Source organism: Myotis davidii, unplaced genomic scaffold, assembly GCF_000327345.1.
Source record: "Myotis davidii unplaced genomic scaffold, ASM32734v1 scaffold1380, whole genome shotgun sequence".
NCBI lineage: Eukaryota > Metazoa > Chordata > Mammalia > Chiroptera > Vespertilionidae > Myotis > Myotis davidii.
The window spans coordinates 282,520-297,295 of NW_006291969.1; the positions used below are offsets into that span (position 1 = coordinate 282,520).

General features: G+C 39.4%; 2 protein-coding genes across 8 annotated transcripts; one reads left to right on the forward strand and one right to left on the reverse strand.

Annotated features, from left to right (window-relative positions):
* The first annotated feature begins 3,475 nt into the window (after positions 1–3,475).
* Positions 3,476–8,569, forward strand: RPP38 (ribonuclease P/MRP 38kDa subunit). Of its 5 annotated transcripts, none has more exons than XM_006765320.2 (3): positions 3,476–3,609; positions 5,029–5,083; positions 7,540–8,569. In XM_006765320.2, exon 3 carries the CDS (start codon positions 7,555–7,557, stop codon positions 8,398–8,400), a length of 846 nt encoding a protein of 281 aa, XP_006765383.1. In that variant the 5' UTR covers positions 3,476–3,609; positions 5,029–5,083; positions 7,540–7,554; the 3' UTR covers positions 8,401–8,569. The 5 variants fall into 5 exon arrangements, with proteins under 5 accessions (XP_006765383.1, XP_006765382.1, XP_015420524.1 ...); XM_006765319.2 differs by having other exon boundaries at positions 3,476–3,605; XM_015565038.1 differs by lacking the exon at positions 3,476–3,609 and adding an exon at positions 3,687–3,757.
* NMT2 (N-myristoyltransferase 2) lies at positions 7,249–14,107 on the reverse strand. 3 transcript variants are annotated; one of them, XM_015565041.1, is made up of 4 exons: positions 13,852–14,107; positions 13,374–13,541; positions 11,896–12,033; positions 9,208–11,537 (listed from the first exon to the last, which is right to left on the reverse strand). In XM_015565041.1, the coding sequence occupies exons 2-4, from the start codon at positions 13,482–13,484 to the stop codon at positions 11,517–11,519; spliced, it is 270 nt and encodes an 89-aa protein (XP_015420527.1). In that variant the 5' UTR covers positions 13,485–13,541; positions 13,852–14,107; the 3' UTR covers positions 9,208–11,516. The 3 variants fall into 3 exon arrangements, with proteins under 3 accessions (XP_015420528.1, XP_015420527.1, XP_006765385.1); XM_015565042.1 differs by lacking the exons at positions 9,208–11,537; positions 13,852–14,107 and adding an exon at positions 7,249–7,695 and having other exon boundaries at positions 13,374–13,623; XM_006765322.2 differs by lacking the exon at positions 13,852–14,107 and having other exon boundaries at positions 13,374–13,618.
* Between the last annotated feature and the right edge of the window lie 669 nt (positions 14,108–14,776).

Here is a 14,776-nt window from a genome sequence, read left to right on the forward strand (position 1 = left end):
TTGTATTTTTTCTTTTTTCCCCTTTATTGAATAAGATATTACAAATGTGTCCTTATCCCCCCAATGTCCCCTCATCCCCCCAATCCTGCCCTCACCTTCACCCCCTGTTGTCCCTATGTCCATGTTAGGCTTATATGCACGCATATAAGTCCTTTGGTTGATCTCTCCCCCTTACCCCCACCCTCCCCTACCTTCCCTCTGAGGTTTGACAATCTGATCGATGCTTCCCTGTCTCTGGATCTGTTAAAGCTGCATTTTTCAAAGAATTTTTTTAAAAAAGATTAAATTTTTCTGCCTGTTTGATATTCCTTCCTGCTTTGTGACATTTTCTGTGATGAGTTTAACATTACTTTACTTGTCACTAATCAGAAATGTTAGCTTTTTTTCGTAAATCTAACTGGTTTAAATGCTAGATCAAATACTACAATATGGTTATCCATTTCTGATATATGGTTTCATGTGATTGGTTGAATTTGTTTATGGTCTGACTGGTCTAAACATCTGTCAATGATGAAGTTTCACAAAATGCAAGGATGGTAATCAGGGTCAGCAAAAACACTCATATTTGTGTTGTTTATAAGAAATGAATCTATTACTGCTATCAGCTTCATTACAAACAGGTCTGTAGGCAGACAATCAAAACAAGAGTCTTAATACTTTCTGACTAAGCAATAAAATGAAGCCATCTATATAATAATAAAGTTATAAATTCAGTGATGTCAGAATATTGAATTAGTGATTACAATGCTTGTGATTATATTACAACTTTAGATAAGTAAAGTTAGGATGTTCTAAGAGAACTCCTTGCAACAAAACTATCCAGGACCGCCCAGCCGGTGTGGCTCAGTGACTGAGCATCAACCTATGAACCAGGAGGTCATGGTTTGATTTCCGGTCAGGGTGCATGCCTGGGTTGTGGGCTTGATCCCCAGTGTGGGGTGAGCAGGAGTCAGCTGACCAATGATTCTCTTTCATCATCATCATCATCATCATTATCACATCATCATTCTCTCTCTCTCTCTCTCTCTCTCTCTCTCTCTCTCTCTCTCTCTCTCTCTTTCTCTCTTTCCCCCTTCCTCCTTCCCTCTCCCTTCCTCTCTGAAATCAATAAAAATATCTATGTGTTTTTTTTTAAAAAACTACCCAGGACCATTTTACTGTCAACATATTTCAGGAAAAAGACTATACCTGACAGGAGGCACTTTTACCTTAATTTGGTTGACTATCGATACTTTTAGAATATTCAGAGTAAAGGTCCATAAATATCTTGCAGCTTCACACAACCTAGCAAGACATAATGACTAGTTCAGGGCTTCAACTTCTCAAAGCACCACTGGCAACAATCTCTCATTTGTTTTAATATTCCTCAGTAAACTTGTGAAATTTTTAGCCTTTAGTTTCAATAACAATATGTAACCAGGACTGAATTAAAGTATATAGGGCTTGTAATTTTGTCTCCACTCTGCTCTTTTGGTTATAATATTGCATGTGTCTTACCTATTAATATCCACTTAATGTATTCTGCAACTGAGCCCCAGAAAACAATATGTCTTTCTCCTGGGGAAGCCACTGCTCCCAACTTAGAAGCCACCTCCTCCCATTTTTGTCAACAACCCTACTTCTGCTTAGTTGTGGAGCCCAAAGATGCTCAGGGAAGGTGGGTCCACCTTCAGGAGAAAAATCATAGTTGGCCGAAGCCGGTCTTGCTTGACTCATTCACCTCTGCAGTGACTGGTTTAGGCGTGGGCTTATGGCCAATTCTGTCCAATAAGCCACTAAGGGAAGTATGCTGGGGCTTCTTCAATTTTTTCTTTCTGGTAAAAAGAAAGAAATTCACGAGGCAAAACTTACTGCCTTATACAAGGTATTGTGTAGGATGTGATGATTGGAATTGTGACCTTGTGAGGACAAGCTTGAGGGCAAATGCCAATATTCTGAGGATGGCAAATGGAAATATAGAAAGCCCTTGGAGTTCTGATGAACTGCTGTGTAGCCAAATGAGCCAGTTCTGGAAAACCTCCAGACTTCTGTGACAGATAATCACCCCTATTGAATATCCACTTTCAGTAGGATGCTTTGAAAGCATCATCATCATCCCTTCAACTGGGTGGAAATACATGCACCTTTAGACTATATTTAACACAGCGGCACATGTGGGTATGAAGAAGCACAGTCTATGCAACAGGGTTTTCCCCACTTTCCTTTTTGGCAAATAGGCTCTTTACTGTGCTCCCGCCCAAGGCTTCCTGTCAAGTGAGGGACTGACCATCTCTGGGACCACAGACAAGTACTGTTTGTGTATATGGTTCAATATATATAACATAAAGTTTATTATTTTAACTATTATTAAGTGTGCAATCCAGTGGAATTAAATACATTCACAATACCGTTTTACCACCACAACTATCTACTTCCAAAACTTTTTCATCTTCCCCAACAGAAGCTCTATATCAGTGATGACGAACCTATGACACGCGTGTCAGAGGTGACACGCGAACTCATTTTTTTGGTTGATTTTTCTTTGTTAAATGGCATTTAAATATATAAAATAAATATCAAAAATATAAATCGTTGTTTTACTATGATTGCAAATATCAAAAAATTTCTATATGTGATATGGCACTAGAGTTAAGTTAGGGTTTTTCAAAATGCTGACACGCCGAGCTCAAAAGGTTCGTCATCACTGCTCTATACCCATTAAATAATAGTTTCCCATCCCTTCTTCCTCTCAGTCCTGGTAACCTCAATTCTACTTTCTGTCAGTATGAGTTTGCCTATTCTTGGTAGCTCATATAAGTTCAATCATACAATATTTGTCATTTTGTGACTGACTTATTTCTCTTTGCATAATGTTTTTCAAGATTCATCCATGTTGTAGCATGTGTCAGTACTTCATTCTTTCTTTTATGGCTGAATAATGTCCCGCTGTGTGTATATATCACACTTCGTTCATACGTTCATCTATTGATAGGTGCTTTGAGTTGTTTCTACCGTTTAGCTATTGTGGATAATGTTACTATGAGCATTGGCATATAAGTATCTGTCCAGTGCCAGCTTTCAATTCTTTGGATTATACAGGAGTGAGCAAAAGTAGGCATGTTTTTTCCCCCTCAAATCACCCTCATCCCCCATTTATCTTTCTCTGTGTGTGTGCCACTCCCTTCTGGATCCTCCATTTATCTTGATTTTTATGGAGCTGGGGATTCTCACAGGGATTCCGTGAAGATGAGGGCACTCGGCCGGGGTTAGGTGTGGCATCCCTTAGGCAAGCCAAATACGGAAAAGCGGGGGGAGAGAGGGGACTGCACTGCCAGGCGCTGAAAAGTAGAAATTGGGTCCGAGAGAAGGTGGCAGGTGAGAGGACCAGCTTCAGGAGACAATTGGCGTCGGACTGACTCCCAGATCCGGCAGTCCAGCCAGCTAGCGGCGGGTTACCGTGGCAACCATGAGATCTCGCGAGACAGACATCGCGCCTGCGCAGCGCTGCTGTCGGCCCCTCTCCGGAGCCTCCCGCCTCCACCCGGCTCTCGAACTCCAGGTGTTTACAGCTCGGTCCTCCTGCTGACCCTCTCGGCCGCGGTGGCAGTGAGCCGACTTTTTTTGCTGTGAGTAACGCAGAAGGATGAAGTGCGGGGCTCCGTGAGCGTGTGGGAGGCGGAGCCGGCAGGGCGGGGGCTGTGCGCACGCGCACGGCGGACCGGCCGGGAGTGGCTCTGAGGCCATTCTCTGCTTTCCTCCGGGTCGATCACTGTGTTTGGTAGATGTCACCTCTTAGCCTCTTTAATTAGCATGTATTTCTGTCCATCCCCACTGCAGCTACTCATCTACAGGCCACCATCATTTCTTTTTATTTTTTTTAAAAAATATATTTTTATTGATTTCAGAGAGGAAGCGAGAGGGGGAGAGAGAAACATCAGTGATGAGAGAGAATCACTGAGCGGCTGCCACCTGCACGCCCCTCACTGGGGGAGAGCCCTTCATTCCGCAGCCAGCGGGGTAGGGCGCAGCATCATTTCTTACTAGAACTTCTCGCTGGAAGGCCCTCGAGGGCCTTCGCCACCTGGTCCTTACCCACCTTCCCTAGTATCTCACTCCTCTCCCTAGCATCTGCCCCTGACACTGACTTACCTCCTTTAATGCTGTTCCTTGGACACTCTCCTTTGGTGCTCCCTGTGGTAGGCATTCTTCAGGATTTAGTCAAAGGATCACTGCCTCCAGGAGGCCCTCCTGACCCCCTCCACTAAGCCAGGCTTCTGCTATGTCCCCTTAGGGCCCTGTTGGTCCCTGGTCTGAATGTCTTACTGGATTTTCTGCTGGTATGTCTTCCTCATAGTCTAAGCTCAGTGAGGCCAGTGACTGTTTTTCTGTGCTATTTCATGGCTTGTACTGTGGGTAATCCAGAAATACTTGAAGTAAGAAAGGGCGCTATGAGGCTGAGGATGGGAGTAGTATTCCTGGCAGAGGGAATAATGTGCATAACGACATGGAGAGGAGAAACGGATGACTTCATTAAGTAGCATGTGGCCCAGTGGCGGGATGTAATGTGTGTTGGGGCACCTCAGGAGAAAGGCTGGTGGGGAGACGGGCCAGTGTGTGGGGGGCCTTAAAGGGTTTGCACTTGATCCTATAGCAGTGATGGCGAACCTATGACACGCGTGTCAGAGGTGACACGCAAACTCATTTTTTGGGTTGATTTTTCTTTGTTAAACGACATTTAAATATATAAAATAAATACCAAAAATATAAATCTTTGTTTTACTATGGTTGCAAATATAAAAAAATTTCTATATGTGACATGGCACCAGAGTTAAGTTAGAGTTTTTCAAAATGCTGACACGCCGAGCTCAAAAGGTTCACCATCACTGTCCTATAGGCAGTAGAGGCCTCCAGTCAGCCCCAAAGGCACCTCAGCAAGGGCTTCCTATTTTCTCCTCCAAAGCTGTTACTCCTCTTTACCAGTGAGTATTTGTGCATTATAGGGCATTAAGGTTCTGCTTATCTGAACTTGGTTCTCATCTCCCCAACCAGATTCTGAAGACAGAAGGAGTTAATGCATATCTTGCTCTCTCCAGAGCAAATCACTGTAAGTATTTATTCTGTCTTTGAATGTTGACACATTAACTGACTTGCAGTTTGGCAAGAGCTCTGTTAGGTCATTGTTGTCTTTTTTAAAAAATACACATTTTATTGATTTTTTTTACAGAGAGGAAGGGAGAGGGATAGAGAGTTAGAAACATCGATGAGAAACATTGATTAGCCACCTCCTACTGGGGATGTGCCGGCAACCAAGGTACATGCCCTTGACCAGAATCGAACCTGGGACCTTTCAGTCCACAGGCCAATGATCTATCCACTGAGCCAAACAGGCTAGGGCAGATCATTTTTGTCTTGCTTGTCTTCCTGACCACCTTAAACCTGCTACCAACCTTGGATTTGAATGAGCTCCTTCCCAGTTCCCTGAGCTTGAGTGGAGCATGTAGAGAATGGGCATAGGCGCGGGCTGTGCAGTGTGGCTGGTTTGAAGACTGCAGATAGTCTCTAGCAGTGGACATGATACTGATATGAGTGAGATCTGTGGGGACCAGGAGAGGTCAGGAGACCATTTTTAGAGCTATCCAGTGTGGATAAGCCTCCTGTCCTACACCTGTGGTTCCTTATTCCAGTTCTGCATCACATTCACCCAGGCAACTTTTTACAAGTCCAGGTGCACCAGTCTTATTCTCAGACTCCAATTGAGTAGATCGAGTGTAAGGACCAACCATCTCTATGTTTTAAAGGCCACAGATTATTTTTGAAGTGCAGCCAGGATTGGGAGAGCATAAAATTTAGATTTGGGAACCAGCTGTGACTTCAAGCAAGGTGTTTGACCCGAGTCTGTTTCCTCATCCACATGCTGGGCAATTATACAGGAAATTTGTGAGACTCAACACATGGAGCAAGTACCTTATAAATTCTGACATTCCACAGAGACACTTGCTTGTCAACATCAGTAGACAGCCCAGTAAGTAGGAGTTCACTTGGAGAGGATTAATTCCTAACCCTGCCTGCCGTGTTCCAGGGAGGGGAGGCTCAGTGGTATAAATGAGGGAGTATCTGGAATGAGAAACCTGAAAGTAGGGGTAGTTCCAAACTCCAGATGTCTTCACAGCTGGCTTAACTTCCTTGAGTTTTGCCATGTGGGTCCCTACGGTTGTTACCTGAGCTCCAGAAAGAATGTGAGGAAGAAAACTGAGTGAAGAGAAAGGATATGCAGTTGTCTCTGGGAAGGAGAAACATGATATACTCCCTAGACTGGTGGGTTTTGTTTTTTCTGTTTATTGATTTCAGAGGGAAATAGAAACCTTGGTGAGAGAGAAAAATTAATATTGACCGCTGCCTCTTACAGGACCCTGCTGGGGACTGAACAGGAGACCTCTTGGTGTATGGGTTGATGCTCAGCCACTGGGCTACACCAGCTGGGCTAGACCAGTGTTTTATAACATTTTCCCAGTAAGGCACCTTCTGGTTATTTTTCCCTAATGGATTAATATCTTTAAATTTCGTTACAAAATCTTGCTAGTTTTCATCACATTGCCAGCTGGAGGAGCAGTTGGCTTGGAATAACTGTAGGAAGGGGAACTGTCCATCTGTATGTGTATCAAATGTTTTAGGGAGATACATAAGAAACTCAGAGTCCAGGGAGGAGGACTTACAAGAGGCATAAAATGAAAGTACCATTTGAATTTTTAACATGTGCAGATGTTACTATTTAAGTTTTTTTTTTAAAAAAATCACATGTAGTTAATCATTAATGGCAGAAACTTCCAGGGCCCTCACAGATTGTGAGCTCCATGGAGGTGAACAAGGGGACTTATGTGGGTGGATGTGGGGACTTGTTGATGCTGAACCCCAGAGCCTAGAACACTGCCTGCACTTTTGGAGGTGCTCAGTGAATATTTGTTGAATGGATGAATGGAAGCCTAACTAGAGAGGAATTTAGAGAATGGTAACAAATCTATGAGAATATCATACAGCCATTAAGAGGTTAACCGCTAATTCTGAACATGTAGAAAATTTTTATTTATTTTTAAATAATATTTTTATTGGTTTTTACTGAGGAAGGGAGAGAAACATCCATGTGAAAGTGAAACATTGATTGGCTGCCTCCTGCACACCCCCTACTGGGGATCTATCCCACAACCCCGAATGGAAATCAAACCAGCAACCCTTAGTGCATGGGACAATACCCTAGCAACTGAGCCACACAGGTCAGGGCAACATGAAACATTTTTAATAAACTAAATAAACAAATAGAATTTCACTGTGATTGCAATAATGCAAAACATTCCTATATGACCTATATATGAATAAAAACAGTCATGAAAAAAAAATGGGGAAATTACTGAATCTTAAAAAGAGAGGTCAAGTGTCTGGTCACATAATTGGTCCTCTATGATTAGGCCTGCTGTAGCCTGTAAAGAATCAGAATAAGTATAACCAGGATATTCTTAAGACATGTGCTGCTAGTTAACAATTGTCCTTTGTCGTTTTGCTTCTCAGTGAAGGATTTTTATAATGGCTGCAGCTCCTCAGGCACCAGGGAGAGGCTCGGTTCGGAAGACAAGACCTTTAACTGTAAAGACATCGTTGAACAACCCGTATACTATCTGCTGGAGTGCTCTGGAGAGAGAGGATTTGCACTTCATCTTACAGACACTTGAAGACAGATTTAAATCAATTGGACTTGAGAAAATTGAGAATAAGAAAAGAAGTAAAAAGCAGTTTTTTAAAAAACAAGGCAGAGACAAATGTAGCATAGATGTTCATATGAGTGAGGATCTGAAGGAGAAAAAAACAGAAGATAATGAACAAGTATCAGGGTGGACTTCTGTCCAGGTGAGGAAGCAGCTTGCCATTGGCGTTAATGAAGTCACCAGGGCTCTGGAAAGGAACGAACTGCTTTTGGTTTTAGTGTGTAAGTCAGTCAAGCCTGCGATCATCACCTCACACCTGATTCAGTTAAGTTTAAGCAGAACGGTCCCTGCTTGTCAGGTTCCCCGTCTCAGTGAGAGAATTGCGCCTGTCATTGGCTTAAAATGTGTCCTAGCTTTGGGATTCAAAAAGAACACCACTGACTTTGTCAATGAAGTGAAAGCTATAATCCCCAGAGTACCCAATTTAAATGTACCATGGCTTCAAGACAGATTTGAAGACTCCAGGGAAAATTCAGAGTCCGAATCTTTGGAAAGTCAAGACAGAGAGATTTGGGACACTTCCTTTGAAGACCTCTCTAAACATAAGAGAAAGCTCACTGAAGGTCAGCAGGCTGCAGTGCTACAACCCCTTAAAATAAAGAAACTGATTCCAAACCCTAATAAAAAAAGGAAACCACCCAAAAGTAAAAAAATTACTTCAAAGTAATCATGTATAAACTTGTCACTACATACAATTGGAAAATGACTCCTTGTAAAAAACCTTGAAGCTAATAAACTGAATTACTTTTACATAGATCTGTGGGAGATTGTTTGGTAAATGTTCCTTTCAAATGCATAAGACTTTTAGACAGCACAGATATGCTGAAGCTTAAAAACACTAAATGCAGAAAATATTCAGAAGTATGCATATCAAAAGTTTATTGACACTAATGTCCATGCTAGTATAGATTCACTTTTTAAAGGTTGGTACAATGCTTGTGAGCAAAAACATCTGTATCCTACAGCACTTAACATCTTTCTCTCAAACTTAGAAAATGTACCACAGTACACATGGTCTAAATTAGAGTAGATGAAACTGGACTGCAGATACACCATCAGTTTTAAAGGAAAGATACTAAATGCTAAGCAATACATTGTCTTCAGAAACAATACATCAGGTTTTTACTTCCTTCTATTTTACTTCCTTTGGGAGAAAGGCTTGACACCTTTAGGGAAAGCCAGATAGGGTCTTTTGACTAGTTAGAATTCACCCCTTTACATGGTTAACATTTCCTTGAAAATTTAACATGTATAAAAAGTGTGATGGTAATCAGGTGAAATGAGGCAGGAAGAAAATAAAAAAACGGAGCTTGGATTCTCAGAGGCAAGTCTGTACAATGATGGGCATCCTTCATGTTAGGAAATGGAGCATAATCAGTACTCTATGGTTATGACAGTGTCTGCTACCTACAGTGTGTGTTTGAAAAAGTAACTTTTTCTAATTTAAGGGGAAGAGTGGCCAGAATTTATTTTCAGCTTTAATTCTGTTTGATGCATGAATTATGCCACCTCCACTCATTTAAATTTTACTGAATACTATCGTGGCGCAAAAAAAAAAAAAAAAAAATCCCTTAAGAAATTGAGTATTTCCATTATTGACAAAGGATGCAGGACAAATGTAGGTTTTTTTGAATATGTAAAACACTATATTACACTGAAATTTAGTTCTAATAGCTACTTAAACGCAGCAGTTTTACATAATTTGTTTAAATTATAGAGGCAAATGTGCTAGTTATTTTTAAATGAGACAAAAAAAAGATTTTAATAAAATTGGAATTTTAGCCCGTGACAAAATTTCTGACTGGCAATTCTGTAATTATTTGAAAATCTCCCTTTGTATGACTCTGTGCTATAAAAATGAATGGAACATAATTCCCAACTGTGCTTTTGGCTTCAGATTAAGTTAAAATCTCATTTATTTAACTCTGGTATCTCAAAAAAGTTTCAGTGAATTGGTTCAGTTTTGCTTCTTGAAGTTTTCATCTTCTGTTAAGGAAAAATAGTAATACCACTGGGTTGAATCATCCTAAAAACTCTTCCTTTATGTCTTCAAGAAAGTACACAGTTATTGGAGTACGCTCTACTGTGGGGCCCACGCACGCCCTCTACCGGTAGTCTCAAGGATACCACAAGCCCTGGGTTGGCCTGTTGGTTAATGGCAAGCTGCAGAAAGTAGCTTTTAGCTCCTTAATGTAAATCAGGATCAACAACTTTTCTTTCAGGGCCAGATAGCATATATGTTAGACTTTTTGGTTCATACAACCTCTACTGAAACAAATCAACTCTGTCTTTTGTAGCATGAAGCAGCCATAGGCAGTATATTAGTGAATAAGTGTGTGTTCCAATAAAACTTTATTTATGGATGCTGAAATTTGAAATTCATATAATTTTCATGTATCCCAAAATGTTATTTTCCTCTAACCACTCAATAATGTAAATATCATCTTTAGCTTAGGGTATACAAAAACATGTGATGGGCTGGATTAGGGTGATGGGTTATAGTTTGCTAGCCCCTGCCTGGTATAAGATAGGACTGGTTTCATTTGACTACTTATAACATGAAGGAAAAGCCATCATGTCTAAAATAATTAAAATTTTCTGGACAGAACAGCCTAGGCACTGGAAGAGGGAAGGCAGAAAAAAGTAACTACTTCGTGGAATGAGTCAAGGCCAGTTTATATGGCCTCATTTAGCATCTTTTTTCTCCTTGAACTATTGACAATATATATATATATATATGTACACTGTGAAACTTGTTTTTTCAAATTCTAGATAAAAACACCATCAGTAACAAAAGTATGAATACTTATTTACAAATAAGACATTTTCTATTAGCATGACAGCTTTCATGATAAATTAAAGTCAGCATTAAGGAATATGTGCAATTTTGCATAATAAAAACATTCAAACTATCAATATCCTGATAGCACTAATAAATTCCACTGGGCAGTTCCTTTGACTTTAGCACTTATATTTTCTTTTCCTCACATATCCTTGCTGTTCCTGAAAAGAAGCGAGTTTGTGCAGCAGCAGCAAAGTCTAGTTAGTCATGGTGCATACTCTTTCAGAGAGCACATTTCATGTTTGCACAAAACTTTGCTTTTGAACCCAACCACCAACCTGTTGAACATTAAAGTACAAATTTGTGTGTTTATTAATTTGGCAACTTTGCTTCTGGAGAAATAAATGTACTAGTCACCAGTACATTTTTATCTTGCTCTACACACAAACACCCACCACTCATCATGGAGTTGTGGAAATGCTGAATCCAGAAATGTCTCCAATGATAGCATGGAAGATGATAGGAGGAAAAATTTCCCAATTGGATCCTTTATTCTGTTACACAGACAAAAAGACCATCACCTGATAAATAGAAATGCAGCAGTTTATCTCCATACATTAGCAAAGATTTTCTTACACAAGTCTGTGACTTCTGTTCCGTCCATTAAAAAAAAAAAAAAAAAGGCCCTTTCTAGAGAATGGAAAAATACCTTCAAGAGATGGTCAAAAATTTGAAAATTAGAGGAATGTGCTCTTTGTACTCTTTCATCCCTCCTTCAAATGGGTAAACAGTGAAAAAAAGGAAGAATGTTAACATTCTAGCTAGACATATGTAGTATTGGTCACATATGGATGTTTTTTCAACTTTTCCAATTATTACTGACTGTATCAGTTTCACTTAGGTTGTGCTTTTATTCTTTGGAATGACAGTTCCAGGAATCATTAAATAGAATATTAATAAATGATGGGTGGTTTCAGAGTTCTAGGGATGGAAACATCCATCTATTGTAATACAAGTCCAACCTAAAGGAAGGGAAGAAATGGAATAGTAAGGACAGATAAGCAAGAGACAATAAAAGCATAATATGCTAATTAGACTGAACATCCTTCCTGACAAACTTCCGGACGAAGCTGGGACTGCGAGGGAAGCCCAGATCCCGGGTGCCTGCCAGTGGCTGGAGGGAAGTCCGTGCAGGCAGCCGGGAGAAGGTAGGCCTACTCTTGCACGAATTTTGTGCATCGGGCCTCTAGTTAAGTTATAATGTAGTACAATAGACCCGTGTTTTTTAAAAGCTACTAAAAAATTAATAATCCTAAGGGAAGTATGGAATTTCCTAGATAAATATATTAAGTTTATAAAGCATATATCAACTTTTCTTACCTTTTCAGAATCTGTTCCTGGACACCTCCAATTGTACAAGTAATACTGTAAATTGCCATCTCCTATTCCAAACTTGAGTTTTTCCAAGAATGTCTTATTTTCCATCAAATCTAGTGCATTGAATACATCAAATCCTTTCTGCCAATGTAAAAAAGATTGAAAATTTCAAAAGACTAGAGTGTTTTCTGTATTAAGTATTTCAGCATAACATTGAATTCCTATAACCTGAATATACACTTATAATAAGATTCAATGTCTGTAATATATATAATATAGGTTAAGAATTCAGTTATATATAACTAGCAATGAATCTGATGAAGTCAGCTATCCAGCAATGCTGAATTAAAATATAGTATGCTGGCTCACAGTGACATAACAAAATCTATTAAAAGTTCAGAAAATATTTGTTCCTGTTTTAGAAGGAACAGTCACCTAGATGGCTCCATCTCCAAAACTGTTACTGGTCTTTCTAAGTTCTGACTTAGTTCAAGTTACAGCCAAGAAACCAAAGTTGTAAAAACTTTAAATAGTATATTTGTCTTGGGCTGATAATGGAAAATAAATTTTCTAAAATTTAATAGTAGAAATCTAATGTCTTTAAAATGTTAGATAATAATATGCAAAAGGTGATATAGATGAAGCACCTACATTTCTATGTCTTAGGGTTTTTACATTAAATAACTAATTACTGGCCTTCTAGGGGAAATAGTTGAAAATGAGCAATAGGATGAAATAATCAGGATAATGTTGATTTGGGGATCCACTAGTAATGGGTTTTTTATGTGTTTTTTAAAAAATTGATCAAATACTAGTAAATGCAAGGAAGACACTTTTGAGGTGTTGTTCCCAAATTCTCATGAATATTTTCTCATATTCAATAATTACTTTAAAATGTATAAAATGTATCTGTCTACTGATTTTAATTTATTTTTAAAGGAAAATGTTTATTTGCAGCAAGAATTTAAATTGTCCTAACTATGACACTGAGGAAATAAAAAAAATAAGTATAATAAGGCATATTTTGAGTTTAATTCCTTTCATTTTATAGTCTAATTTTGACAATAATCCCCTTTAAAAATAAGGTTCCTTTCATTTTAAAATTCAGAGACCATTTATTTAAATCAAAAAACTGGTTGATGCTAATTATTCACTATAAAACAAACACTCATGTATTTTCCTTATATCATGGGATCATGTATTTATCTTATATTTCTTATGGGTTTTATGCACTCTTATGTAAATGTTTAAAGTATCTACTTTATACAAAATGACTTTTTGGTTAAGTTGCAATAGAATTGATGAAAATAGACACTGAAATTTTACAAGAAACTTATCAAAATTCTTCCTTTGACCGATGGTCAAAAGTAATAAACATTCAAATTAATTCATCTTGTGTGAAAGAAAATACGTAAGATGCTTTATACACTTACACACACATATTTGGAAAAACACAGGACAAAAATAAATGAACTGCTTACCAATTTAGCTATAATGAGCGCATCATTCATGAGGTCTAACAGGGGCGTCTCCGTGTGAATGTTGTAGAATGAGTAGGCAGCCTTGAGGCTCTTATGAGCAGGGTGGTGCATGACTGTGGAGGGGAGTGTGTAGAAGCTCAGGAAGTCAGTAAGTTTACCACTGGAGTTCTAAAGAACAAAGATAGCATCAAGTAAATACCTTCTGGTTCTCAACCGTGCTAATGCCGCGACCCTTTAATACAGTTCCTCATGTTGTGGTGACCCACTATTTCATTGTTACAAATTGAACATAATTAAAGCCTAGTGATTAATCACAAAAAGAGTATGTAATTATATATGTGTTTTCTGATGGTCTTAGGCGACCCCTCTGACAGGGTTGTTCGATCCCCAAAGGGGTCGCGACCCACAGGTTGAGAACTGCTGGTCTAGAAAAAATATTATCCATGCATTTAAGCTAACTTTTTGATCTTTGACTTACTTTCTGTTAGAATAAAAGCAACAAGTCATACTTCTCCCTCAGCAGTCTGATATGGAGCCTTGTAGAATATGTTCTGTAGAGGTCGAGAAGGGTTTGGGGCTGTAACATTAGGCTAAATGCTAATTGATGATTTGCATAAAGATCTTTATCAATAGAAAGTTTTAAAAGGAAAGCTTCCTTCGGGATGATTACTGAGTCTCTTCAGACACGGAAAAGTAATCAAAATAAATCATTGCTTTTACAGAAATAAGAGTGTTAAGGATTAGATGCTGCCTTTTCCAGCTAACAGACATGTATAATTTTAACATCTTCTTGGCACAAGGGGAGAATTTATTTCATTAGCTTAAAGCAAAGTTGGATAGAGTTTGGAAGCTGTTTTTAGAAGCTTATGGAAGGTACTGGTACTATACCAAAATATACACATGTGAGTAATAGAAAATCTGAAGCTATCAAAAATTATAAGAGATATAATAGTGATATTTATTTCATTATCATTGGTATACCCTTCAATACAAGAAATTAGCTGGTGTTATTTGGGTTGTTTTAAGAGCTGTGGTAACCGGAGAGACAAGATGGCGGCAGAATAGGCAGACCCGTCCCAAGGCTCATCCCGGAGCAAATAGAATGAGCAGTTGAAACAGATAACATCCACCCCCGAATTGGCGAAGTATACTCAGCTGGTGAGACAGTTTGCAGCCGGGAAGGGCAGAGTTCCCCTGGAAAGGTAAAAACCAGGGACCTGGGCAGGAAAGTTTGCCAAATCTCTGAGCCCAGAGGGTCAGAGGGAGACTGAGTGACACCCAGCCGTGTCCCTTGGGACAGGCACGGCCCCTGACTGTGGAAAGGAAATCTGTAAGACTGTTGGCGCCGGGGGATTTGAGATCTGGGTTCCATAATTATGGAGGACTGGCCTAAAGGGGGCAGC

What these genes read in the sequence shown, in the direction of transcription:
- RPP38 (XM_006765320.2), top strand. Translation starts at nt 7,555, where the DNA reads ATGGCTGCAGCTCCTCAGGCACCAGGGAGAGGCTCGGTTCGGAAGACA.
- NMT2 (XM_015565041.1), bottom strand. Translation starts at nt 13,484, where the DNA reads ATGCACCACCCTGCTCATAAGAGCCTCAAGGCTGCCTACTCATTCTAC. An exon ending in CGCTCATTATAGCTAAATTG is followed by an intron (nt 12,034 to 13,373) that starts GTAAGCAGTTCA and finishes TTACATTGGCAG; the next exon opens with AAAGGATTTGATGTATTCAA. An exon ending in CAGGAACAGATTCTGAAAAG is followed by an intron (nt 11,538 to 11,895) that starts GTAAGAAAAGTT and finishes CCCTTCCTTTAG; the next exon opens with GTTGGACTTGTATTACAATA.